This window comes from Dipodomys spectabilis, unplaced genomic scaffold (genome assembly GCF_019054845.1).
Source record: "Dipodomys spectabilis isolate Male_0828 unplaced genomic scaffold, ASM1905484v1 ptg000495l, whole genome shotgun sequence".
Taxonomy (NCBI): domain Eukaryota; kingdom Metazoa; phylum Chordata; class Mammalia; order Rodentia; family Heteromyidae; genus Dipodomys; species Dipodomys spectabilis.
This window is the reverse complement of record NW_024871172.1, coordinates 1,009,169-1,035,962: the sequence shown is the minus strand read 5'-3', so window position 1 is coordinate 1,035,962 and position 26,794 is coordinate 1,009,169. Positions and strand designations below refer to the sequence as shown.

General features: G+C 62.4%; 2 protein-coding genes across 2 annotated transcripts in view; both read right to left on the bottom strand.

The window, feature by feature from the left end:
• Window positions 1-609: 609 nt before the first annotated feature.
• On the bottom strand, window positions 610-1,671 carry Mafa (MAF bZIP transcription factor A). Its single transcript, XM_042669464.1, has one exon. It carries the CDS (start codon window positions 1,669-1,671, stop codon window positions 610-612), a length of 1,062 nt encoding a protein of 353 aa, XP_042525398.1.
• A 5,336-nt stretch (window positions 1,672-7,007) lies between these two features.
• Zc3h3 (zinc finger CCCH-type containing 3) overlaps window positions 7,008-26,794 on the bottom strand; it is an 82,858-nt gene continuing 63,071 nt past the window's right edge. The window contains exons 6-12 of the mRNA XM_042669468.1: window positions 26,296-26,338; window positions 26,067-26,222; window positions 25,871-25,940; window positions 24,188-24,319; window positions 10,542-10,726; window positions 9,460-9,767; window positions 7,008-7,431 (exon numbers count right to left, since the gene is read on the bottom strand). Of these exons, the coding sequence (XP_042525402.1) occupies window positions 7,400-7,431; window positions 9,460-9,767; window positions 10,542-10,726; window positions 24,188-24,319; window positions 25,871-25,940; window positions 26,067-26,222; window positions 26,296-26,338 (926 nt within the window). The 3' untranslated portion in view covers window positions 7,008-7,399. The remainder of the gene's footprint in view (window positions 7,432-9,459; window positions 9,768-10,541; window positions 10,727-24,187; window positions 24,320-25,870; window positions 25,941-26,066; window positions 26,223-26,295; window positions 26,339-26,794) is intronic.

The following is a 26,794-nucleotide window of genomic DNA, read 5'->3' as shown; positions in this document are numbered from 1 at the left end:
ATGCCAGGAGGTGCGGACCCAAGCCTCCTCTTTGAACACGTCTAGATACTGTGCACTGCTCCTCTCCCGACGACTAAAATAAGATCCTTCCCGGGGTCATAAACAGGATCTGGTGCATGGAGAAACCGCGGCTCGGGCCGGGCAGCGCCGCCCCGCCGGCCGCCCGCGGGCTCTGGCCGGGGACGCGGGGCGGGCGCGGGCGGGGGACCGCGGCCCCTGGGGCGGGCGGGCGGGCGACGCATGCGGCGGGGAGCCGGCCGGGCGCCGGCGTGCCCCAGTCCTTCCTCCCAGTCGCCGGGCGCGGTCGTTAAAACGTTTCGAGCGCACGGCCGCCTGTCCCGGGAGGAGCGGGAGTGAACGAACGAACCGGGAGCTGGAGCGCGGGGAAGGACGGGCCGCGGCGGCCCCGGACCCGCCCGCCCGACGTAAGTCCCCGCGGTCGCGTGCCGTGGTGAGGGCTGGCGCGGAGCGCGCGCGAGGACGGACGGCGGCGACCGGGAGCGCGCGGGACCGGCCCGGCCCGGCCTGCGCGGGCGTCCGGGGGACGTGCGGGGCCGCGCGGCGGGGCTCGCGGGGAGGGCGCGGCGTGCGGCCCCGGCCCGGCGGCGCTCACAGGAAGAAGTCGGCCGAGGCCTTGGCCGCGCCCGGGCCGGCCTGCGGCGGCGAGGCCTCCCGCGGGAAGCCAGGCCCGCCCCGGCCCGCCAGCTTCTCGTATTTCTCCTTGTACAGGTCCCGCTCCTTGGCCAGGCGCCCCACCTCCAGCTTCAGCTGCTCCACCTGGCCCTGCAGCTGGCACTTCTCGCTCTCCAGGATGTGCCGTTGCTGCACGCGCTTGAAGCGGCACGACTGCGCGTAGCCGCGGTTCTTGAGCGTGCGCCGCTTCTGCTTCAGCCGGATCACCTCCTCCTTGCTGAAGCCGCGGAGCTGCCGGTTCAGCTCCCGCACCGACATGGACACCAGCTGGTCGTCGGAGAAGCGCTCCTCCAGGCGCACGTGCGGGCCCGCGCCGCCCGCGCCGCCGTGCCCGTGCCCGTGCCCGTGGTGGTGGCCGGCCGCGTGGTGGTGGTGGTGGTGGTGGTGGTGGTGGTGCGCGCCGTGGTGCGCGCCGTGGTGGTGGCCGGCGCCCGCGTCGTCCGCGCCGCCGCCGCCGCCGCCGCCGCCCGGGAAGCCCGGGCCCCGGAAGGCCTCGTAGGCCGCGGCGGCCGCGGGGTGGTGCGCGCCGTGGTGCGCGCCGTGGTGCCCGCTGCCGATGAGCGCCTCCACCGCGTCCTCGGGCGTCAGGTGGAGCGCCTCGGGGTTCAGGGGGTGCTGGTACCCGCTCATCCAGTACAGATCCTCCAGCGCCGGCTTCCCCGGGGCGCCCCCGACGGCGCCGGGGCCCCCGGGCGGCGGTCCCGGGGCGCCCCCGGCCGGAGCCGCGCCGCCGCCGCCGCCGCCGCCCGCGCCGGTGCCCGGGCTGGGCGCGCAGAAGCTGGGCGAGGAGGGCACGGAGGAGCAGGGCGTGCTGAGCGGCGTCGAGGACAGGGAGCCGGGCGGCAGGCGGTGGCAGAAGCGCTCGGCCTCGGGCGGCTCCTTCTTCACCTCGAACTTCATCAGGTCAAAGTCGTTCACGTACTCGATGGCCAGGGGGCTGCCGGGCAGCTCGGCGCCCATCGCCAGCTCCGCGGCCATCGCCCGGGCGGCGGGGGGGAGGGGGGTCGCGGGCCTCCCCCCCGCCCCGGGCTCCCCGCGCGCCGCGGGCCGGGCCGGGGCGGGCGCAGGGCCGAGGGTCACCGGCAAAAGTTTGGCGCCACCGAGTACGAGGCGGCACAGCGGCGCCGCCGCCAGCCGGGCCTCCCGGGCGACCCCGGGCCCGCTCCCCGCGGGCGCGGGACCCCCCCCCGCCCCCCCTGCACCGCCTCCGAGTGCGGTTCCTCCGCGTTCCCGCCCGGCCGGTGGCGGCCGGGCCGCGCCTCGGGCTTTCCTGCCCCGCCCCGAGCCCCGCCCGCGCCGCCGGCCGGCCCCGCCTCCCACGGCCCGGCGCCGAGCGGACGCCCGCCTTTATAGAGCCCGGCGCCGGAGCCCGCCTCCCCGGGAGGGGGTGCGCGCCCCCGGGCCAATCGGAGCCCCAGCCCCGCCGCCCTCATTTGCCTATCCCCATGGCAACCCGGAGCCCAGCTGTCAATCTCCTGCGGGAAACAGCTGTGGGAAGAGGTGCGGAAGGGCCGCTGGCGAGCAAAGTTGTCGGGGCCCCCTGGTGGCAGCCGCGGGGGACTGCACGGAGCCGGGCCCGCGCGCGCGCGGGGCGGGCCCCGCCGCCGCCAGGCCGGCCTCCGGGCGCGGGGTCCCGGAGCAGAGCCCGCCCGGTGGCCGCGCGCCTCCGTCTCCGGAGCCCCGAGCCCGCGGCGGGGCCCGGGCGGGACGCGGGCCTCGGGGCGCGTTATTTTTAGCCGGCGGCGGGGCGGGGGCGGGGATTCCGTCCACGGAGTTGCTGGCACCTCGGGCCAGCGCGGGGCCAGCGCGGGGCCAGCGCGGCGCCCTCCGGGCCCGCCTCCGCCGGGGCCGGCCTGACCCGTGCGCCCGGCCGGGGCCCGCCGGCCTGCCGGCGTTCTCGGCGCGGCTGCGTGACTGCGATGGGTTTAACACGGGGCCGGGGAGGTCGGCTCCAGCTGTGATCCCCGCTACCTGGGAGACGGAGGTGGAGCCGGGAGGGCGGGCTGGAGCCAGCCGGGAAGGAAGGTTCCAGAGACGTCGTCTCAGAGGCTGGGCAGCGTAGCAGCCACCTGCCGCGCCGCCGTCCGTGGCACCTAGAGGCACGAGGCGGAGGCCGGCAGCCCAGCCTCCCTCCCGCTGGCGGCTCGCGCCTGTAATTCCAGCTACTCTGGAGGCTGAGATCTGAGGACCTCCATTTGAAGGCAGCCCCGGCAGACAAATCCAAGAGAGTCTCATCTCCAACTAAACAACAAACACAGAAGTGGAGATTTGGCTCAAATGGTACAGTGCCTTGAGTGAAAAAGCTAAGGGACAGTGCCCAGGCCTTGACTTCCAGCCTCAGTACTTGTGACACACACACACACACAATCAAGATAAAGTGAGCCGGGGGCTGGGAAGGTGGCTCAGTGGTAGAGTGCTTGCCTTGCATGCCTGAGGCCCTGGGTTCGATTCCTCAGCACCACATAGGCAAAAAGAAAAAATCCGGAAGTGGTGCTGTGGCTCATGTGGTAGAGCGCTAGCCTTGAGCAAAAGCAGCTCAGGGACAGGCCTGGAGGACCCCGCATGACCCCCAGTCCTGGGAAGGACACCAGGTGTGGTGTGACCTATCTTCTAGGCCGCTGCTGGGGGCGGCTGGGGAGGGAGGGCTAGGGAGGGAGGGCTGGAAGAGCTTCCGGCTGCTCTCAGCCAGTGAATACATTCCTAGGGGGGCCAAGCTTCTGGCCCCAGGCCAAGGGACAGCCCCAGACTATGCCCAGGCTCGGTGGCTCTCGGGAGCTCAGTGCCTCTTCTTGCCAGGAGATGTCCCAGCACGTGCTGTGAGGCTGGGCAGCCTCTAGTGGCCACCCAGCCCACCAGGACCCACTTCCAGGCTTCCAAGGGCTGTAAAATGGATGTTTGAGCACACTGGGCCCAGCCCTGTCAGACGCCGCCACCCTTCACGCATCCGCGGCAGTATATGGGTGTGGGTGTGCATGTGCACACACATGCGTGCGTGCTGGCACAAGAGCCCCCAGGCAGAGGGAGCAGCTGGTGCAGGCCTGCCTGGCACATGGAGAGAGTCAGGGAAGGAGGGGAGAGCCCTGCGGCCCTGCGGACAGTGAGGACCGACCGGGGTGCCCAGCGCAGGGGGGAGCAGGAGGGGCAGCGCTGGGGCTCTGGCTCCTCGCCACAGCAGTGTGGGATGAGCCTGGGACTGGGGGTCCCCGGTGAAGCAGCTCAGTGTTTGGATCTGTTTCCCCTTGGCTCTGAACTTGGCTTCGAAAAGCCAATGGATTCAGCTGGCTTTCTACAAATTCTGTGAGCGAACAGGCTCAGCATCAGCTCTCGCTGCAGACCTCTCTAGGGCTCTTGGCCTGAGCAGGTCGCGCTCCTCCCGTGCAGGCCTCAGCAGCCCACGGGAAGGAGGGGTGCTCTGCTGGGGGGGGCCTGGGCCGTGGGGAGGACGGTGCTCTCCCTCCTCCTCGTTGCCCTGGGCCGCTGCTCGCTGGGGCCTGAGCTCAGCGTCTCCAGCCACTGGACCGCACTCAGGGACGCAGCCCCAGCACAGGGCCCAGGCCACAGGCGGACTGAGCTGCCACAGTTCTGTCGTGTGTGGTCCTGGACCTTGAACTCAGTGTTGGTGTGCATTTAGGTAGCCGATGACGGGAACACCACGCGGTATTCTGGCAGGAAAAGTTTATTTCCGAACTGCTGCCTGCCACGCACAGTGGAGACCCACGTGGGAGGCAGAGCCGCTCAGCCCCAACTTACCTAGTCTCAGACTTTCCTGTCCGAGGCTGGCTTCGAACCCCTATCCTCAGATCTCAGCCTCCTGGGTAGCTAGGACGAGAGGCGTATTACAGGTTATGGTCTGCTTGAAGTCTAGCAGAAGAAACATCACCCTGCACACTGCATCAGAGCTCTGCGCCGGGACCCCGGGAGGCACTTAGGCCGCTTGATTTCAGAGACACGCTGGCTGTGGCTGTCCAGCCACACTAACCCAGGGCTTAGCAAGGGGAAGGGATTGAGGAGCCTGCCCAGCCCCAGCGCCCCGCCCCTCTAGGCAGACCCACCCTGGGCTTGTTTACATGAAAAAGGCAGCGGTGGCTGGGTGCCAGTGGCCTGTCAGACTAGCTCATCAGGAGACTCCTAGCTGAGGATCACAGTTCAAAGCCAGAAAAGTCCCTGTGAGACTCTTGTCTCCAATGAACTGCTTGAAAACCAAAGTGGCGCTGTGGCTCAAAGTGGCAGAGCGCTAGCCTTGAGCAAAAGAGCTCAGGGACAGCATCCAGTCCCCTAGTTCAAGCCCCACAAGCAACAATAAAAAAGTGGTGGCCCCTGGGCTCTGGGGCGTCCACAGCCATCCTCTCCCGCCCCAGCACTTAGGAGCCATCTGGATGCCAGGCCCCCCAAAGGGCCCACGAGGCCAGCCTGGTGACCCAGTGAGGCTCCGGCCCCTGAGCCACCTCAGCCGGGGTCTGCATGACGGCACAGGGCGGCCAGAGACCGGCAGGCAGAGCCCTCCAGGACACTGCCCCTCCCAGGTGAGGGCAGGTCCTGAGATCCAGCCCCCGCCCCAATCCTATTTCCTGGGCCCTCCCCGTCCTGTCCCAGCCCCAGGTAGCCATCTCTCTGGGAGGCAGTAGTCCCCGCTTCCAGTGAGCGCCGAGCCCCTGCTTGCTTCTGCCTGGGGTCTCAGGACCCCCGCGGGCAATGAGCTGGGGGAGCATGCCTGGTGGGTCGGTCGGTCGGTCGCTCGCTCCTGGGCAGGGAGCCTGGCCACCTGCTGGCCCCTCCTGGGAGGCGCAGCCCTCGGCCCAGCCATCATGGCTCTGGTGATCTGCGGCAGCCCACATCTGTCCTGGAGGTGAGGCAGTCCCCACTGAAGGTCTCCACGGGCCCAGGTTGCCTGTCACGTCCTCAGGATCCCTGCAGGGCTGGAGACGGACGACTCCCGGGCCCCGGGGCAGTGCCCGCTGCCCCCTGCCACACGAGCCCCAAGTGGGTGCCGGGAGAACCCAGCGCCGGGCAGAGCTGGGCTGCATCAGGCACCCGGCAAGTTCCGGGCAATGGTGAACCAGGAGTCCTCTGCAGCTTCTTAGACGGCAGTGCAGTCCCTCCTGGGCCTGCCTGCTAGCTGCTTTGGCGAGAGGTCCCCAGCCTGTGCGCGTCCCCGCCCCTCGTGGTGCGCGGCGCGTGGTGCGCGGCGGCTGCCGGGGGCTGTCTGCTGCTTGGTGAAGAGGCTGCACCGGGAGCAGGCAGTCGGCCGCGCCCTCTGCAGCTGCCACCACCCGAGCACCCACGCCAAGCGTGATGGGCCCACGTAGAAAGCCTGAACCAAGGCCAACTGCGGAGGGGCAGCTACAGCTATCAGGACTGGGCAGGGGCAGGGGCCGCCAGGGCCTAGCATGTGGCCACCGGACCTGCGGCTAAGCTCTCTGCTTGGGGCACAGAGGTCAGGGTTTGCTGTGGGGGAGGGGGCTCCTGACGGCCCCAGCCCTGAGGGTCCCATGTTCAGGAGCAAGTCAGGGTGCAGCTGAGCCCCCAGCTCCGCCAGTGGCAGCTCCCGTCGAGCGGCAGCAGGGTGCCCTCTCCCTGTGAGCGCCTGGACGGTGGTGGCCAAGGGGCGGCCGCGATTCTGCCTCCTTCCTGAGGACTCAGGCCGTGGCAGGCGCGGAGAGCCCAAGGGCCACAGTGTGAGCGAGGCGAGGACTCGCGGGGCTGGCGCGGGACCAAGCCCACCTCCCCCCTCCGTGTGCCCCCAGGAAGCGGCGCATAGCCCCAGCCGCTCCTGCGGGCCAGTCCTGCTGCCACCCTGCCAAGCTGGTGACAGGACCCCTCCCTGCCCGCCGCTCCCCTGCCCGGGCGGAGGGCCGGTGGTGATGGGGCAGTCATGAGGGCGGCTCGGGTGGCGGTGAGCACCACCGCGGCCCTGTGCATCACGCGCTGTGGGGGATGCTGGCGGCTCCTGGCTGCTCCACTGCGGGCCTCGGGCCAGTTACCCTCAGGAGGAGAGGGGCTGGGCGGACACAGCCCTCCAGCCCCGCCTCCTGGAGCCCCCTGTGGCAGTCATGATGGCGTCCAGCTCCCCCTCACGGCGAGGCCTCCGCCGCTTCTGCCCTGGCCTGCCCCATGTCCTCCCCGAGCAGCCCCGACGGCGTGGGGATGGCCACAGCGCGAGGCTGGGGCTCGGAGCCGCCTGGGGCGGGGGGGCAGGCCCCTGCGCTGCGGAAGGCCGTGTCTTCTGGCTGGCCATGCTCCGCATAGGTCCAGGGCCTGAGGCGTGGCAAGGGTCAGGAAGGGCCAATCAGACACAGGATAACATTTATTGCTGAATGTAAAATGCCCACCACAGGGGCCTGGCTGGCGGCCTCCCCTCCTGGCAGGAGTCCTGGGTGGGGAAGGCTGGGGATACCTGTCTTACAGCTGATGCCACAGTCATGGCAGAGAACAGGCTGGGGTGAGGCCTGCCTGGCACCCCAAGGGACAAGGTAGGGAGCAAGTCCTGGATGTGAAGCCGTAGGCCCAGAGGGAGGGGAGGCTGGGAGCCTGGCCAGGGCAGGGCAAGAGCCCTAGGTGCACACAGGTTAAAGAAGGTCCAGAGCCGGGTGGGCAGTGCTGCGGCCTGGTGTGGGCACCCAGCCGGGGTGGACAGCCCCCGTGGGGGCAGAGCCTCCGTCCTGTCCAGCGCGAAGGTCTGAGGTAGGTGCAAGCTGGTCCCAAGGCCTCACAGCCGTGGTTTGATGTGCAGTGGTCTCCCTGTACGGAGAAGGCAGAGGTCAGATACAGGGACGCCAGGCTGGGGTGGGGCCTTCCGTGGCCGTTCCTGGCTGTGGGCCCGAGAGCTGCCTGTCTGTAGCGCCACCATACCCAGGCCCTGGAAAAGGACAGGCGGCCTGGGGCCTGCCTGGGCGCAGCCCTGCATGGAGCACACGGGCACGCGGGTGCTCACACCGGGAGCAAGGCTGGCATGGGGGAGGGGAGCAGCGTGGAGCACACGGGCACGCAGGGTGCTCACACCTGGAGCAAGGCTGCCAGACGCACGGGAGCAGGCGCCATGCCCTCCATCTGGGAGGCAGGTTGTATGCGCAGGGGGCTGGCAGGGCGAGGCTGCACAGAGGCAGACAGGGTGGCGGGGAGGATCCTGGAGCAGGACCCTGGCGAGCAGGGCCCCAGGGAGACACCCCCTCCTCCCCCCGACCCCTTCCCGCCACCGCCACCCTCCCAGGAGCCACAGCATCCTGCTGGCACGGCTACGTCAGAGGGGCTGCCACATCACGGTGCCACTCCATCTCCCCGTAAGACCCTCCTCCGAGGGGCAAGGGGCTGCTCTGCCGGGACAGGCCAGGCTCAGGCTGGCCGGTTCCTGCCCACGCCTTCCTCTGTGCCAGGAACTACGTACAAAGACACAGCCCGGCTTCCCGCCCTCCAGTCTCCTCTGGCCAGGCCGGCGCCGGTTCTAGTGGCCTCACCAGCTTGCCGGGGCACCCACACGGGACGGCACACCTCTGCGCCCCCCTGCTCTGGGCCTAGCTGCTGGGTTTCTCATCTTCCACACGCAGCAGCGCTTCAGACCCTCAGCTGCTGTGCTCCACTGGATGGGAGGAGCTGGCGCTCCGGCCAGTCCAGCCCGTCCAGTGCGGCCTGGCTGCAGCTCCGCACCCCGGAGGAGGCTGCCAGCAGGAGGCGGCCCCTCGGAACTGGCGCCTGATCGAGAGCGGCCGCTAGAGAACCCTGCAGCATCTTCCATTAACGTTACGACCGTGAAATATGACAATAAAATGATAGCCGTATGGTCGCAAATTTGCAGCCCGCCGAGCTGCGTGGGGTTTATCGTCACTCAAACACGCGGAGAGCTGTAAAATGTTTACAGAAAGGGTCGTTTGCAGCCATAAAATCCTCTTTTCTCTCCTAAACAAGGCTGAGTGGAGCCATTTACCAAGCCCCAAACGCTCATCGGGGAGAGGGAACATCTGTTCTCTCCAGGAGTGCGCGGTGCTCTTCCAGAACAAATTAACAGAAATGGGTGCTTTCTAATTAAATCAGCCCTCACTGGGGTGGTCTGCGCGGCAGCCACTGCTCCACGTGCCCCTCACTGGCCCGCCCCCCACAGGTGTGTGCACACGTGTGCCCTGAGTCACCAGGCCACCTGCAGGCCCTACTTGGAAGGTCTGAGGTGGGCATTTAAAGACTCCTGCGTCTGGGCTCTGTGGCCAGGCCTATAATCCTAGTTGCCTGTAAGGGGAAATCAGGGGATCATGGCTTGAGGCCAGCCTGGGCATAAAAGTGTGCAAGACTTTATTTCAACAACGGCTGGGATTAGAGTCCAGGCCAGCCCAGGTATAAAGTGAGACCTTGTTTTGAGATAACCGCTGCAAGCCGGCGCTGGTGGCTCACGCTCGTCATCCTAGTGACTCGGGAGGCTGAGGTCTGAGGGGCACAGCTCCACGCCAGCCTGGGCAGCAGAGTCAGTGAGACTTATTTCTAACTAATCACCAAAAGAGCTAACGTGGAGCTGTGGTCAAGTGGTAGAGCTCTAGGCTTGAGCAAAAGAGCTCAGGGACAGTGCCCAGGCCCTGAGTTCAATCCCCAGGACTGGCACCAAATTTAAAAAAAAAAGAAAAGAAAAGCAGCAATGCAGAAAGTGACTAGTTGAGAACTCAAACAGCAGAGCCTGCTTATTAGCAAACCCAGGGTTCCAAGTTCAGACCCTGCTACTGCTCAAAGAGAAAACATTAAGTAAAGCCGTGTGTGGTGCTGGTGGGCCTCGCAGAGACCGGCTCTCACCTGAGTCCTTGGCAGCGGGGCTCCTGGGGGTCTGAGGCCTGGCGTGAGCGCCTGGGCTCGGGGAAGACTGCAGGGAGATGAAGGAAGGCAGTCTGCAGAGGCTGCCCACAGCAGAGGCCTCCTCCTGGAGGAGGCTCGGCTCCTCCGGCCCCAATGACAGGGAGGGGGAGCCGGAGGAGGGGGAGGAGGAGGCGGCGGCCTTTGATGACAAGGAGGCCGAGGCGAGGGCCCTAGAAGCCGGGGTCAGTGCCCGGGGGGCCGGGGAACTGGGCGTCTGCCTGGCAGGGCGCTGAGTAGCGGAGGACTTCCTGCAGGAAAGCAGAGAGGACAGACGTGAGGGCGCTGACCTTCGGGAAGGCTGCGGGACGCGGCGTCCCTGGCCCCCACCTGCCCCCAGGCACCGCTGCCCAAGGCCAAGCCCAGCTCTGGGCCCGAGCTTCGGCTGAGGGGCTGAACCGGGCGGCCAGAACCGGCAGCCCCTTTAAGTCCTCCCAGGCTTCCTTCTCTGTTGGGAAGGGACCGTGGAAAGCTCCCGCCTCCCTCCATGGGTTGCTGATGCCTTGGCTCTGCTAGTCTTGGACTGTGGGTGCTCCTCACCTGGCTCCAGGCATGCAAGTGGGCAGGGATGGGCATCTCCACCTCTGACTTTCTTTTTATTTTTGCCAGTCCTGGAGCTTGAACTCAGAACCTGGACATTGTCCCTGAGTTTTTGTGCTCAAGGCAAGTGCTCTACTATTTTGAGCCACAGCGCCACTTCCAGTTTTCTGGTGGTTTATTGGAGAAAAGACTCTCACGGACTTTCCTGCCCAGCTGGCTTTGAACGGCGATCCTCAGATCTCAGCCTCCTGAGTAGCTAGGATGACAGTGTGAGCCACTGGTGCCAGGCTTGTACAATTAACACTTCCTTTCAGGTTTTTTTTTTTTTTTGGTGGTGAGGACCAAACTCAGGGCCTCGCCTTGCTAGGCCAGTGCTCTTCCGAGAGCTACATCCTTCACCTCTGTGGATCCTTTTAGACGTGAAGCCCGGCGTGCTGGGGGATGGCCAGCCCGAGCTCACCCACGCACACCCACTGCCCCACCACCTGGATCCGTGGCCGGACGAGGCCCTGCTCCTTGGGACGCCGTCGCTGTGGGCAGGGGTAGGGGGTGCGGTGGCCCGGCGGCCAGGGCACTTCTGGTTCCGGTGGAGCAACTGGCACTGGGCGCCGTGGGGACACACGCCGCTGCGAGCGAAGTCTGGGCACAGCAGTGTGTGCTTCTTCTTGCACTGGAGGAGGAAGAGACACAGCTGGGGACAGGGCGGCGCTGGGGCTGCGGTGGGGACGGCAGAGGCCCGCTGGCCCCCGGCACGCACGGCAGGGGTGGCCGGCCTGGGGCTCCTGAGACCTGTGGCCAGGGAAGCGCTGATGGCCCATCCATCCTGGTAAGTGTTTCAGGAGTTTGGAGGAAGTTAATTAGGGCCTGAGGCCTCAGGGGACCTTGCAGACTGGGGTTCGGGCCCAGAGGCGGGACTGGTGGGTGCAGCGGGTCAGCTGAGGCCGGGCCAGGCACTCGATCCATGGCACCTGTCATGAGGCTAATTATACCCACTGAGGGGGAGGAGGAGTGGCCCGTGTCAGACGGCAGGTGTCCCAGGCAGTGCTTGGCCCCACCTCTGCCTGCCAGGCCACGGGATTCCAGAAGCCTCTTCCTGGTGCCGTCAGAGTGCCCCGTCCTGTACGGCCGTCCCACAGGAGGCTTTCCAGGGGAGCTGTGCCTCCTGCCCGCAGCTGGGCTCGGCCCCCAGCTGCTGTCCCATCAGGCTGGGTGACAGGAGCCCCAGCCCCCCAAACTCCAAGCCAGCCAGTGCCAAAGCCGCTCTTGTGCCCATCGTGGTGAAGACTCGCTCAAACTAGAAATCACTTACCATCTCCAAGCCACCTCCTCTCAGGCCATAGGCCCACCCGGCTGGAACCCCTGCCCGTTCCGGCCTCATGTTCAGGGCCATTACCGCTCTGTTCCTGGGACGTGGCTGACCCCAAGTGCCCCTGGGAGGCAGACTCAGGCCAGAGGGCCCCCTGTCCCCACGTAGTTTGAGCCCAGCTGGTGACACAGGACCTGAGGTTCCCTGCCCCAGGCACAGTGGCGCCACCTAGTGCCGGGACAGGGGTGTGGGTGTGAACAGGTGAATGGAAGGTGCTGCCAGGTGCTGTGGGGACATGGTGGTGGTGGCGGCTGAGCGCCTGAGACGTGGCAGCACTGCTAGCTCTCCACTGATGGTGTGTGGAAATGCTGATGCGCTAAACTGCTTAAATAAATACATTTCTGCTGGTTCCTCGGTGCTGGGGTGGATCCAGTGAGGAACGCTCCTGCATGCCGGACGAGCAGTCTGCCACTGAGCTCCATCCTGGACTTCTGTTTTAGGTTTTTACAATGGCTTCTAGAAACACTGGCGTCGAACACATAGCTCACTATGCTCCCACCACAAAGTGCTGCTCTGACCATTTTGAAAACAATCAAGAATCTAGGATGGAATGGGAAGTCTTTTCTTTAATCATCCAAGAGATATGAAGAAAAAGCAACACGAAAGAAAACGGAAACACAGAGACAGGAATTCTATTCCAACTAGGACCCTGCTCCTACTCTGCATCAGGCTTCCTGACTAAGGGACCCAGGACCCTCCCAGGTCTGAGAAGTTGGAAAACAGTCATGAGATAATCCACTGGACCAAGCGAGGGATGGCAGATAGCACAGAGTGCCAGAGATGGCGCCGGTGCAGCTCAGCTCTGCTGCTGCTGCTGCTGAAGTCACTAGAAACACACAGCCTTCAGGGATTGTCTAGAAAAGAGAGCATCTCCAAAGATGGGAACATGAGCAATAAAGTGAAATAGAACAGAAACAGTAGGTCAAGGAAGTAAAAAGTTGGTTCTTGGAAAATACTAAATTTGCCAGGCACCCGTGGCTCACACCTGGAATCCTAGCTAGTCAGGAGGCTGAGATCTGTGGATTACAGTTTGAAGCCAGACTGGGCAGGAAAGTCCATGAGACTCTTATTGCCAATGAACCACCAAAAAAGCCATAAGCAGAGCTGAGGCTCAAATGGTAGGGCACTAGCCTTGAGCAAAAAAGTCATGTAAGGGGCTGGGAAGGTGGCTAGTGGTAGAGCGCTTGCCTAGCATGCATGAAGCCCTGGGTTCGATTCCTCAGTACCTCATAAACAGAAAAAGCCAGGAGTGGCGCTGTGACTCAAGTGGTAGAGTGCTCACCTTAAGCAAAAGAAGTTCAGGGACAGTGCCCAGTCCCTGAGTTCAAGAGTCAGGACTGGCAAAAAAAAAAGCCAAGTAAGGGATCAAGGCTCTAAATTCAAGTCCCAGTCCTGGCAATCATACTTGCACGTGCGTGCGCGTGCACAGACACACAGACACACACACAGACACACATACACTACTAAATTTGTCCAGTTAAAATGAGTCAGAAGTGAAGAGAGAATAAACAGGCAAGCAGCACGTGGGGCGAGGAGCGTGGCTACATGGCAGGTGAAGGAGCCGCTCAGGGGCCGATCGATGCCTGGTGTGTGTGTGGGGTGTGAGTCCCTACGCTGCCTGGTGTGTGTGTGGGGTGCGAGTCCCTACGCTGCCTGGTGTGTGTGTGTGGGGTCTGGGGTGCGAGTCCCTACGCTGCCTGGTGTGTGTGTGGGGTGTGAGTCCCTACGCTGTCTGGTGTGTGTGTGGGGTGTGAGTCCCTACGCTGCCTGGTGTGTGTGTGTGGGGGGGGTGTGAGTCCCTACGCTGCCTGGTGTGTGTGGGGGGCCTGGGGTGTGAGTCCCTACGCTGCCTGGTGTGTGTGTGTGTGTGGGCCTGGGGTGTGAGTCCCTACGCTGCCTGGTGTGTGTGTGGGGTGCGAGTCCCTACGCTGCCTGGTGTGCGTTGCCTGGTGTGTGTGTGGGGGGGGGGGCCTGGGGTGCGAGTCCCTACGCTGCCTGGTGTGTGTGGGGGGCCTGGGGTGTGAGTGCCTACGCTGCCTGGTGTGTGTGTGGGGGCCTGGGGTGCGAGTCCCTACGCTGCCTGGTGTGTGTGTGGGGGGCCTGGGGTGTGAGTCCCTACGCTGCCTGGTGTGGGTGTGTGGGGGCCTGGGGTGCGAGTCCCTACGCTGCCTGGTGTGTGTGGGGGGGCCTGGGGTGTGAGTCCCTACGCTGCCTGGTGTGTGTGTGGGGCCTGGGGTGCGAGTCCCTACGCTGCCTGGTGTGTGTGTGGGGCCTGGGGTGCGAGTCCCTACGCTGCCTGGTGTGTGTGTGGGGGGCCTGGGGTGTGAGCCCCTACGCTGCCTGGTGTGTATGGGGGGGCCTGGGGTGTGAGTCCCTACGCTGCCTGGTGTGTGTGTGGGGGGGGCCTGGGGTGTGAGTCCCTACGCTGCCTGGTGTGTGTGGGGGGGGGCCTGGGGTGCGAGTCCCTACGCTGCCTAGTGTGTGTGTGGGGGCCTGGGGTGCGAGTCCCTACGCTGCCTGGTGTGTGTGTGTGTGGGCCTGGGGTGTGAGTCCCTACGCTGCCTGGTGTGTGTGTGGGGGGGCCTGGGGTGTGAGTCCCTACGCTGCCTGGTGTGTGTGTGTGTGGGGTCTGGGGTGCGAGTCCCTACGCTGCCTGGTGTGTGTGGGGGGCCTGGGGTGTGAGTGCCTACGCTGCCTGGTGTGTGTGTGTGGGGGCCTGGGGTGCGAGTCCCTACGCTGCCTGGTGTGTGTGTGGGGGGACTGGGGTGCGAGTCCCTACGCTGCCTGGTGTGTGGGGGGGGGCCTGGGGTGTGAGTCCCTACGCTGCCTGGTGTGTGTGTGGGGCCTGGGGTGCGAGTCCCTACGCTGCCTGGTGTGTGTGTGGGGCCTGGGGTGTGAGTCCCTACGCTGCCTGGTGTGTGTGGGGGGGGGCCTGGGGTGTGAGCCCCTACGCTGCCTGGTGTGTATGGGGGGGGCCTGGGGTGTGAGTCCCTACGCTGCCTGGTGTGTGTGTGGGGGGGGCCTGGGGTGTGAGTCCCTACGCTGCCTGGTGTGGGGGGGGGGGGCCTGGGGTGCGAGTCCCTACGCTGCCTAGTGTGTGTGTGGGGGCCTGGGGTGCGAGTCCCTACGCTGCCTGGTGTGTGTGTGTGTGGGCCTGGGGTGTGAGTCCCTACGCTGCCTGGTGTGTATGGGGGGGGCCTGGGGTGTGAGTCCCTACGCTGCCTGGTGTGTGTGTGGGGGGGGTCTGGGGTGCGAGTCCCTACGCTGCCTTGTGTGTGTGTGGGGGGCCTGGGGTGCGAGTCCCTACGCTGCCTGGTGTGTGAGTCCCTACGCTGCCTGGTGTGTGTGTGGGGGGGGCCTGGGGTGCGAGTGCCTACGCTGCCTGGTGTGTGAGTCCCTACGCTGCCTGGTGTGTGTGTGGGGGGGCCTGGGTTGTGAGTCCCTACGCTGCCTGGTGTGTGTGTGGGGGCCTGGGGTGGGAGTCCCTACGCTGCCTGGTGTGTGTGTGGGGGGGGCCTGGGGTGCGAGTCCCTACGCTGCCTGGTGTGTGAGTCCCTACGCTGCCTGGTGTGTGTGTGGGGGGGCCTGGGGTGGGAGTCCCTACGCTGCCTGGTGTGTGTGTGGGGGGGGCCTGGGGTGCGAGTCCCTACGCTGCCTGGTGTGTGTGTGTGGGGGGCCTGGGGTGTGAGTCCCTACGCTGCCTGGTGTGTGTGTGGGACCTGGGGTGTGAGTCCCTACGCTGCCTGGTGTGTGTGTGTGTGGGCCTGGGGTGTGAGTCCCTACGCTGCCTGGTGTGTGTGTGGGACCTGGGGTGCGAGTCCCTACGCTGCCTGGTGTGTGTGTGTGTGGGGCCTGGGGTGCAAGTCCCTACACTGCCTGGTGTGTGTGTGTGGATCTGGGGTGTGAGTCCCTACGGTGCCTGGTGTGTGTGTGTGGGGGCCTGGGGTGCGAGTCCCTACGCTGCCTGGTGTGTGTGTGGGGGCCTGGGGTGCGAGTCCCTACGCTGCCTGGTGTGTGTGTGTGGATCTGGGGTGTGAGTCCCTACGCTGCCTGGTGTATGTGGGGGGCCTGGGGTGCGAGTGCCTACGCTGCCTGGTGTGTGGGGGGGGGGGGGTCTGGGGTGTGAGTCCCTACCCTGCCTGGTGTGTGGGGGGGGCCTGGGGTGCGAGTCCCTACGCTGCCTGGTGTGTGTGGGGGGCCTGGGGTGTGAGTCCCTACGCTGCCTGGTGTGTGTGTGTGGGGCCTGGGGTGTGAGTCCCTACGCTGCCTGGTGTGTGTGTGTGGATCTGGGGTGTGAGTCCCTACGCTGCCTGGTGTGTGTGTGTGGGGCCTGGGGTGCGAGTCCCTACGCTGCCTGGTGTGTGTGTGGGGGGGGCCTGGGGTATGAGTCCCTACGCTGCCTGGTGTGGGGGGGGGGGGCCTGGGGTGTGAGTCCCTACGCTGCCTGGTGTGTGTGTGGGGGGGGCCTGGGGTGTGAGTCCCTACGCTGCCTGGTGTGGGGGGGGGCCTGGGGTGTGAGTCCCTACGCTGCCTGGTGTGTGTGTGTGGGGCCTGGGGTGTGAGTCCCTACGCTGCCTGGTGTGTGTATGGGGGGGGGCCTGGGGTGTGAGTCCCTACGGTGCCTGGTGTGTGTGTGTGGGGGCCTGGGGTGCGAGTCCCTACGCTGCCTGGTGTGTGTGGGGGGGGCCTGGGGTGCGAGTCCCTACGCTGCCTGGTGTGGGTGTGGGGACCTGGGGTGCGAGTCCCTACGCTGCCTGGTGTGGGTGTGGGGACCTGGGGTGCGAGTCCCTACGCTGCCTGGTGTGTGTGTGGGGTGCAAGTCCCTACGCTGCCTGGTGTGTGTGTGTGTGGGGGGCCTGGGGTGTGAGTCCCTACGCTGCCTGGTGTGTGTGTGGGGCCTGGGGTGCGAGTCCCTACGCTGCCTGGTGTGTGTGTGGGGGGCCTGGGGTGCGAGTCCCTACGCTGCCTGGTGTGGGTGTGGGGACCTGGGGTGCGAGTCCCTACGCTGCCTGGTGTGTGTGTGGGGTGCAAGTCCCTATGCTGCCTGGTGTGTGTGTGGGGGGGGGGCCTGGGGTGTGAGTCCCTACGCTGCCTGGTGTGTGTGTGGGGCCTGGGGTGCGAGTCCCTACGCTGCCTGGTGTGGGTGTGGGGGGCCTGGGGTGCGAGTCCCTACGCTGCCTGGTGTGTGTGTGTGGGCCTGGGGTGCGAGTCCCTACGCTGCCTGGTGTGGGTGTGGGGGGCCTGGGGTGCGAGTCCCTACGCTGCCTGGTGTGTGGGGGGGGCCTGGGGTGTGAGTCCCTACGCTGCCTGGTGTGTGTGTGCGGCCTGGGGTGCGAGTCCCTACGCTGCCTGGTGTGTGTGTGTGGGCCTGGGGTGTGAGTCCCTACGATGCCTGGTGTGTGTGTGTGGGCCTGGGGTGTGAGTCCCTACGCTGCCTGGTGTGGGTGTGGGGGGCCTGGGGTGTGAGTCTCTACGCTGCCTGGTGTGTGTGTGGGGGGCCTGGGGTGCGAGTCCCTACGGTGCCTGGTGTGGGTGTGGGGGGGGGGCCTGGGGTGCGAGTCCCTACGCTGCCTGGTGTGTGTGTGTGGGCCTGGGGTGCGAGTCCCTACGCTGCCTGGTGTGGGTGTGGGGGGCCTGGGGTGCGAGTCCCTACGCTGCCTGGTGTGGGTGTGGGGGGCCTGGGGTGCGAGTCCCTGCAGCACAAGAAAGGAGACAAGAGCCTGGGTGAACATGAATCGGGCGCGAGACGCACAAAGGCGGAGAAAATGGGGAAAACCTACATTTTCTTTTTCTTTTTTTTTGTTGGTGGTGGGGCTTGAACCCTGGGCCTCGGTGCTGTCCCTCAGCTCTTCAACTCAAGGTTAATGCTCTACAGCTTGAGCCACAGCGCCACTTCTCATTTTCTGGTGGTTAACAGTAGATAAAAGTCTCATTGGGCTGGGAAGGGGGCTCAGTGGTAGAGTGCTTGCCTAGCACGCATGAAGCCCTGGGTTCAATTCCTCAGTACCACATACACAGAAAAAGCCACACGTGGCGCTGTGACTCAAGTGGTAGTGTGTTAGCCTTGAGCAAAAGAAGCTCGGGGACAGTGCCCAGGCCCTGAGTTTAAGCCCCAGGACTGGCAAAAAAAAAAAAAAAAAAGTCTCATGGGCTTTCCTGCCTGGGCTGGCTCTGAACCGCGATCCTCAGGTCTCAGCCTCCTGAGTGGCTAGGATGACAGGTGTGAGCCACTGGCGCCTGGCTGATCCCAATCTTTTACCAACTAGCCCAGCCTGGGAGTGAAAGACAGCAGGCAGGCAGGGCCCAGAGTTCCTGGGACAGGTGGCTGTGGAGTGGAGGCAGGTGCTTCTTGGGGAAGCCTGGCAGGAGGAAATGGTGAGGAAAACAACAGAGGTTGGTGAGGAGAGAAATCTCCGACAATAGTGTCGGCCATGGCAAAAACTGGCTTCTGACAAGGCCGAGAAGACTGGCGGTAAGGCCATAGGAAGGAGCCAGACTAAACAGAGCGGGGCAGAGCCCAGGGGCCACCCACACCCAGCACTGAAAACCTACAAGGCATGGGCCAGTCTCTCTGGAAGAGGAAGACAAGACTGGCATAAAAATAAACAGAAGGGACTTCCCGTGCCATGAAGAGGGAGCAGATGCACTGTCCCTGTCCCCTGCAGGGCCCACAGCAGCAAATGCCAGCAGACACCAGAGACCCTGGAGCACTTGTGAGGGCTCCCTGGGCTCCTCTGCTCCTGTGTCCCAGGCTTGGAAATGAGGTGCCACCGCATCGAGCTGCCCAGTGTGCAAACACTAGCAGACAGAATCCCTCGGCCTGTGTGTGACCACTCCGCTCCGGCCACACACCTAGGAAAGCACCCAGGCAGCAGAGGATGAGAGGGCAGCCTGGACTTGACCCTGGCCAGGGGTCAGGCCGGGCCATACCTCCCCCAGAAGGCTGAGAGGCCAGGACGTTCACCCTGATGCCAATGGCCTGGACTCCTGCGTGGTGGAGTGGGAGGTGCCGGGAGGCCTAGTGGGAGATGAGGACTCCACGCCCACAGGCATCTCAAGGAAGCCCTCTACCGTGCCAGTGAGGGCAAGTGGAGGTGGCAGGTAGCACTCCCCCTTGAGAACACCCCCTACGTCTGGCTTAATACAAAAAAAGCTAGAAGTGGAGACGTGGCTCAAGTGGTAGAGGTCTAGCTAAAAAAAAAAGCTCAGGGACAGCAACCAAGCTCTGAATTTAAATCCCAGGACTGGCACAATACATACAAAATGATTCATCATCTCAAACACAATGAAGAGACAATCAACACATACCAACACCAAGACTGCAGGTGCTGGTGTCACCTGACATGGCTTTAAAGCAGGATCATAAATGTGTTTGGTTTTTGGTCGTTCATGGGGCTTGAACTGGGGGCCTGGGCGCTGTCCCTCAGCTCTTCAGCTCAAGGCGAGTGCTCTACCACTTGAGCCACAGTGGCACTTCTGGTTTTCTGAGTGGTTAATTGGAGATAGAGAGTCTCACAGACTTTCCTGCCCAGCTGGCTTTGAACCGTGATCCTCAGATCTCAGCCTCCTGAGTAGCTGACAGTCACCTCCAAAGAGGGAGAGGAAAGGGAAGAAAAAAGAATGGAAAAAACGAATTTAAAAGACAGTCCTCTAAATAGAAGGGGGATGAGAAAAGCTGTTGGATATAGGGAGGAATTAAGAGCAAGAACAGACACATTGAACTCTGAACTTTCTTTTTTCATTTTTTTTTTGTTTCTTTGTTTTTTGTTTTTTACAGATTTAACTAATTTTCTTGTGCTGGTACTGGGGCATGAACTCAGGGCCTAGGTGCTATCCCTGAGCTCTTTTGCTCAAGGCTAGCATTCTACCACTTGAGCTACAGCTCCACTTCTAGCATTTTGTGGTTAATTGGAGATAAGAGTCTCACAGTCTTTTCCTGCCAGGTTGGCTTCAAACCATGAGCCTCAAATTTTAGTTTCCTGAGTAGCTAGGATTACAGGAGTGGGCCATTGGTGCCCAGCGTTATTTTTATTTTTAGTATGTGTGTGTGTGTGTTTGTGTGCTCATGCATGTACACTAGAACAAGAGCTTGAACTCAAGGCCTTGCACTCTTGCTCAGCTTTTTTGTTCATTGTTGGCACTCTATCACTTGAGTCAAGCCTTTAGTCGAGCATTATTTTTTGTTGGGCATGGAGCTTGAACTCCAGGCCTGGACACTGTCCCTCAGCTCTTCAGCTCAAGGCAAGTGCTCTACCACTTGAGCCACAGCGCCACTTCTGGTTTTTTGGTGGTTTACTGGAGATACAAGTCTCATGGACTTTCCTGCCTGGGCTGGCTTTGAACTGCAATCCTCAGATCTCAGCTTCCTGAGTAGCTGGGATTACAGGTGTGAGCCATTTTTATTTCTTTGTTAGCACACATTAGTAGTGGACAAGGTGCTTCACTTAAATGTTTCTACACAATGTGCCCGGTAAGCCTCCCGTGTCACTCACTACTCCCCCTTCTAAAAACCACTCCACAGGTTTCACTGGTCTGTTTTCAGACATGCAAAGAAACTACTTTGTCTCTTCTTGTTTCCTAAAATTATGTTTGATGGTTTAAGTGAACATAAAGGAAGGCAAATGCCTATACTTCAATCAAATTGGTAAAATGCTAATATCAGTAGATTTCAAAAATTATGAATACATAATATAGTATCCAGGGCAACCATTAAGAAAGCTACAGAGCAGGTGCTGGTGGTCCATGTCTGTAATTCCAGCTACTCAGAAGGCTGAGATCCGAGGAGTGCAGTTCAAAGCTAGCACAGGCAGGAAAGTCTGTGGGACCCTTTACCTTTAATAAACTACCAAAAAGCTTTAGGCTCACTTAAGCTGTGGCTTAAGGGGCAGAGCACTAAACTTGAGCAGGGAAAGAAAAAAAAAAAGTTCAGAGACAGCATCCAGGCCCTGAGATTAAAGCCCCAGGACCAGCAGAAAAAGAAAAAGAAAAAGAAAAATCAATGCAACAGAACTGTTTTGAAAACATCAGTAAAACTGACAAACCTTTAATGAAACAGACAGGAGCCGGGCGCGGTGGCTCACACCTGTCATCCTAGCTACTCAGGAGGCTGAGATCTGAGGTTCAAAGCCAGCCTGGGCAGGAAAGTCCGTGAGACTCTTATCTCCAATAAACCACCAGAAAACTGGAAGCAGCGCTGTGGCTCAAGCGGTAGAGCACTTGCCTTGAGTTGAAGAGCTGAGGGACAGCGTCCAGGCCCAGAGTTCAAGCCCCACAACCGACAAAACAAAAACAAAAACAAACAAACAAAAACTTTAACACATGAACATCACATATGAAAACCTCAAAGCTAAGATGTTCAATGACAAAAACAAGAGCTTCTTCTAAGATGAGAAACAAGACAAGGACACCCATTTCTGCCACCTCTACTCAGCATAGCACTAGCTACTCAAAAGGCTGGGATCTGAACATTGTGGTAAAGCCAGCCTAGGCAGAAAAGTCTGTGTGACTCTTAGCTCCAGTTAACCAGTAAACTGCTATGGCCTTCTGAGCTGTGGCTCAAGCGGTAGAGCGCTAGCAAGCACCCAGGCCCTGAGTTTTGGCTGCAAGACCAGCACACAATCGACTATAATGGCATATTTTGTTATGTTTATCCATGTGTGTATACAGGTCTATGTGCAGGTGTGTGTATATATATATAAAACTCACATATATATATATATATATATATATATAGCTATATATGTACATACTTTATATGTATAGATAAAGAGCTAAAGGACTACTTAAAAGGAAAAAGAGAAGGGAAAAGGGAAGATGGAGGTAAATAATTTTGAGACCACTTAAAACACCATCAGGAACCTCAAAAAAAGCTACTGACCAGCAGAGGAAGGTGAGGAAGGCTGTGCTGGGGCAGCGCTGGCAAAGGCAGCTGGGCCCACAGGTGAGAGAATGAGCATGGTTGAGAGAAGGGTAAAGCCTGTTGAAACGATGCCGAGAGGGGATGGGCAGGGGCTCCGTGGTAGAGCGCTCGCCTCGCATGCATGAGGCCCCGGGTTCCAGTCCTCAGCACCACATACACAGAAAAGGCCAGAAGTGGTGCTGCGGCTCAAGTAGTAGAGCACAGAGAGGCTCAGGGACAGCGCCCAGGCCCTGAAGTCCAGCCCTAGGATGGGCAAAAAAAAAAAAAAAAAAGGAAGGGAGAGGGGTGAGGGAGAGCGATGGGGGATGGGGGGGTGAAGGTCAAGTGGGACATGTGGGAATGTCATGAAATCAAAGGAATGTATGCTAATAAAAATGATTAAAATGCAGTTTTTGTTAAGTAAGTAACAAAAGTGTTCTACCACTATGTCCTCAGCCTGACCCACAGTAAAAGTAAAAATAGTAACTTAGGATAAAATGCTTTCTAATGTGTGAAGACCGAGGCCCAGTCTCTAGCACTGAGGCCAAAACCCACCGAAGCCCCGAGATAGGAGGGCGATGTTGCAGGTTGGGGCAAAGCCCTGAGTCGGGCAGGTGACGGCACAGGTCACAGGTCGGAGCACTTCTGGGGGATGGGCTGACTACAAGAAGAAGTGCGAATCCCCGGGCCCTGCTGTCAGCGTTGGCCTGGGGAGGACGGGCAGTCTGGCTCTGCCTCCGTCTCAAGCTGAGCCCAGTGCTGGCATGGCCTGTGCAGGTGGCTGGCACCTCAGCACCCAGGGCCCCGGCCACAGCCGGTGAAGCCAGTAGCAGCCGACACAGTGCTCTCTGTGGATAGAAAGCCCCGCAACAGACCACAGTACTCCAACCACGGGAGCAATGGAAGGACTGTGCACCCCACAAAAACGAGGACATCGGCTGAAGGAAGGGCCCTGGCAGAGGCCATGCGTGCGAGGAGGCAGGGAGAGGAGGTGCAGGAAGGGGCGGAGCCGCACAGGAGCTGGGCGGAGGCCCCAGCTCTTGGGAAAGGGTAGGGAGGGGCCTGAGCAACAGGAAGGGGAAGAGGAGGGCTGAGCATCAGGTTTCAACACAGCAGAATACACTCGGGCACCTATGGAGTGGTGCCCCCAGGGAGGGGGAAGAGTGGAAGGGCGTGGCCGGCACAGTTCTACCCACCGGGCGCAGGGATCCAAGGAAGGCCAATATCGTGCACACTCGGTGCCACCCCTGAGACCCCTAGGGAGAGCACTATCCCCAGGAAACACCTGGCCAGCCTGGCATCGGCCTCAGGCCCAGTCAGGCCCAGGAGGGGTGGGGTGGCCCGGCCCGGCCCGGCCTGCCCCGCGCTGACCTCTGAGTCGCCACTGTGGGGAAGAGGTAAGACCGGGGAGGAGTGGAGATTTACTCCCAACCTAAATTATTCAACAGAAAAGGGAATGCGCCTCTTTAACAAGCCATGGCTTTATGAAGCAAGGTTAACAATTTCACTTGATTCAGTGGAATATTATAAACTCTCTGGGGCCCATTTGAGGACTTCCACTTCAGGCGCAAGCTGACGACTCAGCACTTTTTATATTATTTAGAGAATAAAATTAACCCTCGCAGGCCCAGGCTGCTGCCTCCCTCGTGCTGATCTGGCCTGCTCAGCGCTTTCCCATATATAATTACAAGCCGCCATCCATCATGCGCCAGCGACGCCGCTGACACCGCGCGCGCGCCGAAAGGGACGCAGTAAGCACTTCCTCTCTAATAGAAGCACGACTTAAACATCGTCTTGATATTTTCATTGAAGTTGGAACATTTTACACTAATCGTTGGTCAGCTCAGTGGGGTCCTGCTCTGTCTGCACCTGACTGCCCCCGCCAGGCTTCACCAACCCGTTGGTGCCTGCCTGCCAGCCTCCAGTGCCCCTCCAAGTGCCTGGCCGGCCAGCCAGACCTCACTGCCAGCCTCCCACAGTCGTGCTGATGGGCCAGCCCCATTCCCGGGTGGCAGAGCTGGAAGGGGGGTGGTCAGGACACCCCGCAGGCTCAACCCACTGCCGAGGGCTGCGTGGGGGGGGGGGGCCGGGACGGTGGGGCGGGCGGGACACCCTGCAGGCTCAACCCACTGCCGAGGGTTGCGCCGTGGGGGGGGGGCGGTAGGGACACCCCGCAGGCTCAACCCACTGCCGAGGGCTGCGTGGGGGGGGGGAGGCCGGGACGGTGGGGCGGGCGGGACACCCTGCAGGCTCAACCCACTGCCGAGGGCTGCGTGGGGCGGGGGGGGGGGGGGGGGCCGGGACGGTGGGGCGGGCGGGACACAGCAGCAGCAGCTGTCCCCCACCGGAGCGGGAGGGCTGTGTGAGGAGGGCTAGCTCTGAGCTCACCCTCCCCGGTGTCTGCAGCCTGTCACCTCGGAGGCAAAGCCACTGTGGGCCTGACGCAGGCTGAGCAGCCATAGCCTTCTCAGGTGCTGAGGGGCCCGGCTCAGGCTCGGCCCCACTCTACCGGGGCTGCAGAACCCCCTGGTGGGCCCCACAGTGGGAGGGTCAGGGTGCACGGGGGGGGGGGGGGGGACCTTGCTAAGTCGGGGCAGTTTCACCCCCGCCCGGCAGGGGGCCTTCCTTAGCTGCCCGGGCAGCCGGGCAGGCACCTCACCTGCCTGGAGCAGGGCACAGGGTGGGCACCCAGCAATAACCATCTCAGACCCGCCCTCCCCCCCCCCCCCCCCGCACCAGGCCCACGGTTGGCAGCTGGACCCGAGTCTCCAGTGAGGTGGACGCCATCCCGCAAAGGGCCGCAGGAGCAGACACCAGAGGGGCTAAGGGCACCTGAGGGGAGTCACAGGCCCACCTGAGGCGCTCACCTTGGTGCCCAGCGGGCAGTAGCCTTTGAGGAAGTCCTTGCAGACCTCGGCCTTGCGGGACACGTACACGTGGCTGTAGGGGCAGTTGCTGTTGTTGCAGATTCCCTTCAGGAAGTAGGAGCACACAGGCATCTGTGGGGAGCAGGGCGGGGGTGGGGGTGAGCCCGGCCGGTACCCGCACCAGCAGCTGCTCTACAGGTGGAAGCGCCAGCTGGCCAGGCCGGGTGCAGGCCTGTGGTCTCAGCGGCTGGAGGCTGAGACTCGGCTGCCCAGTTCTAGGCATAGGGCAGAATCCAGGCACAGCACCTGGGGCACCCAGAAGAGGGTGTGTCTCTACCCTTCCAGGGAGCCTCTCCCCTACTCCTCCCGTGAGCCAGCCACCAGCTGTGGGCTGGAGCAGTGCCACCGCTGCCCGCAGGGACCCTGCGGGTCTCCTCTAGCGTCCCTTCCCACTGGCCCCAAGTCAGGACTCCAGGTGGTCATGTCTTTCTTTCTCCCTGCAATCCCTGAGCGCTGCTCACACTCAAAAACACACCAGGGCCCAAGGGCCCCCGGGTCCAGCCCCCACCCCAGAGAGGCGTAGAGAAGTCCGGGTTCTGGGGTCGGGTGGGGAGAGAAAGGCCGAACCAAACCTCGCTGAGGCTGGAAGAGCAGGGCAGTAGCCCTGGCGTGGAGTGGGAAGGAGGGAGAAATCAAAGAAACAAAGGGTGATTTACTGAGCAAGAGTTTATGTTTAATTGTCTTTTAACTGCAGCCGCAGAGGGAAGGAGGGCTGGGGCCCGATTGGGGCTGGCGGTGGTACGGCTGTAGACAATTCCCTTAATGTGGTTTTTGATATAGAGCCCAAATTAGCTCTAATAAAAAGGGATAATAAAGCCAACTCTTGCACCAAACGGCACTCCTCCTGGCTGTCAGCGCGGGGCCGTTACCAAGAGGAAACTGCGTTCTCATTTCAATTAACCTTGTTTGCACCCCACCACGTCCACACAAATAACAATAACATTAACTCAGGGCGCTGGTGCGGCCCACATTAGACAGCTTGGAGCGCGTGCCCGCTTTGGAGCTGGAGCTTAATGAACCCGAAACTCGACGTGAATTTCCAAATTGCTCACGACAGAGTTTCGAAGCTCGATTAGGGAGAAAAATGCTGATTCTCTCCAAGCTCCTCAAGGGGAAAAGCTGTCAGAACAGCAGCGTGGCCCCCTCACGCCGACCCTGCCCTTCCCAGCACCCCAGGAGGCTCCTCGGGGCCATGGGTGGGCCTGGGCCACGGGGCCGGGCTACCTGCTCTCTGGTCCAGGCTCCATGTGGCCTTGGCCTATGGGGTGCTCTCTCAGCCCGTGGGGACAGTGACACCCACCACAGCTCTCCTCTCTGACCCCCTCTGCCCACGGAGGCCTCTGGCCTTCCTCAGGACTCTCAGGATGCCCGTGCCTAGAGAGACAGGGGAGGCTTACCCCTACCCCACTGGCACCACGGGGCCACCTCTGGTGTATGTAGTGGACGTGGAGAGGAGTCTGGCCTGTCTGCAGGGCCTGGGGAAGGGAGCTGTCTCATATGTGCGCCCCAGCTAGGGGCTGTCTTGGAGCCAGGGAAGACAGAGCTAGGGCACAACCCCCACATGGGGGAGGAGTGGGCACAGGGTCACAGCTCCCCGCAGGACCTGGGGTGGGGCCACCTCACCTTCTCCTTGGACACGTGGTGGGAGAAAGGGCAGGTCCCATCCGTCTTCTTGCACGTGCCACGGAGAAACCTGCAGCACAGGGCACAGGGTTTGAGGCGGGCAGGGAAGGGAGAGGGCCTACAAAGACCCCCAAGTTGCTGGGGGACGAAGGGTTAGGGTTAGGGTTAGGGTTAGGGTTAGGGTTAGGGTTAGTACCTGGTGCACACAGCCACCTTCTCCGGGTCGTGGATGTAGGGGCAGTGCTCTCCGCGGTTGCACCTGCCGAAGCGGTTGTAATACATGCAGTACTCTCTCTTTTTCTTCTTCTGCTTCGCCTGGCGGATGATGGCCAGGCTGCGCTGGACAGCCCGGCTGGACACGGGGAGAGGTTCGTGGGCCTGAGGGCAAGCCAGGAGCCCCTACCCGCCCACCTCCGGGGACTCACCTGGCAAGCGAACGGCTGCAGCTGCTAGCAGTGTCCACGCGGCCTGCGGCAAGAGACAGGCATCAGGCCACAGCCCTCTGCAAGGCCCTGGAGATCCCCAGCACTCAGCTCAGGCCTCCTCCAGGGCCCTCCCTCCACAGCCACGCCCTCTGGGTGGCCAGACTCAGGGTGTCTTCAGAGCCAGCATACCAGGGGATGGACTGCTTGGACCAAGGGCTGAAGTGGCCTGCTGGTCCCCAAGACCACACTTGGTGCTGACTGACCCTGTCCACCCTGGCAGCCAGGTGGCTCAGGGAACAGGCCCTCAGCCTGGGGACACAGCTCCAGGCTCTGTTCTCTGCCTGGCCATCCAGGAAGTCACCAGGCGACTGGTGGCCCTCCCCCTGTCAGCGCATAAGGGAGGCCCAACAGGGAGAGCGTGGCCACACGTGGTCTGGCGGTGTAGGAGGAATGGTTTCAGGGTTTTGAACGGTTGTGAATCAGCTGAGTATAGCAGCTC

Coding starts and splice junctions, on each gene's coding strand:
- Mafa (XM_042669464.1), bottom strand. CDS start 1,671: ATGGCCGCGGAGCTGGCGATGGGCGCCGAGCTGCCCGGCAGCCCCCTG.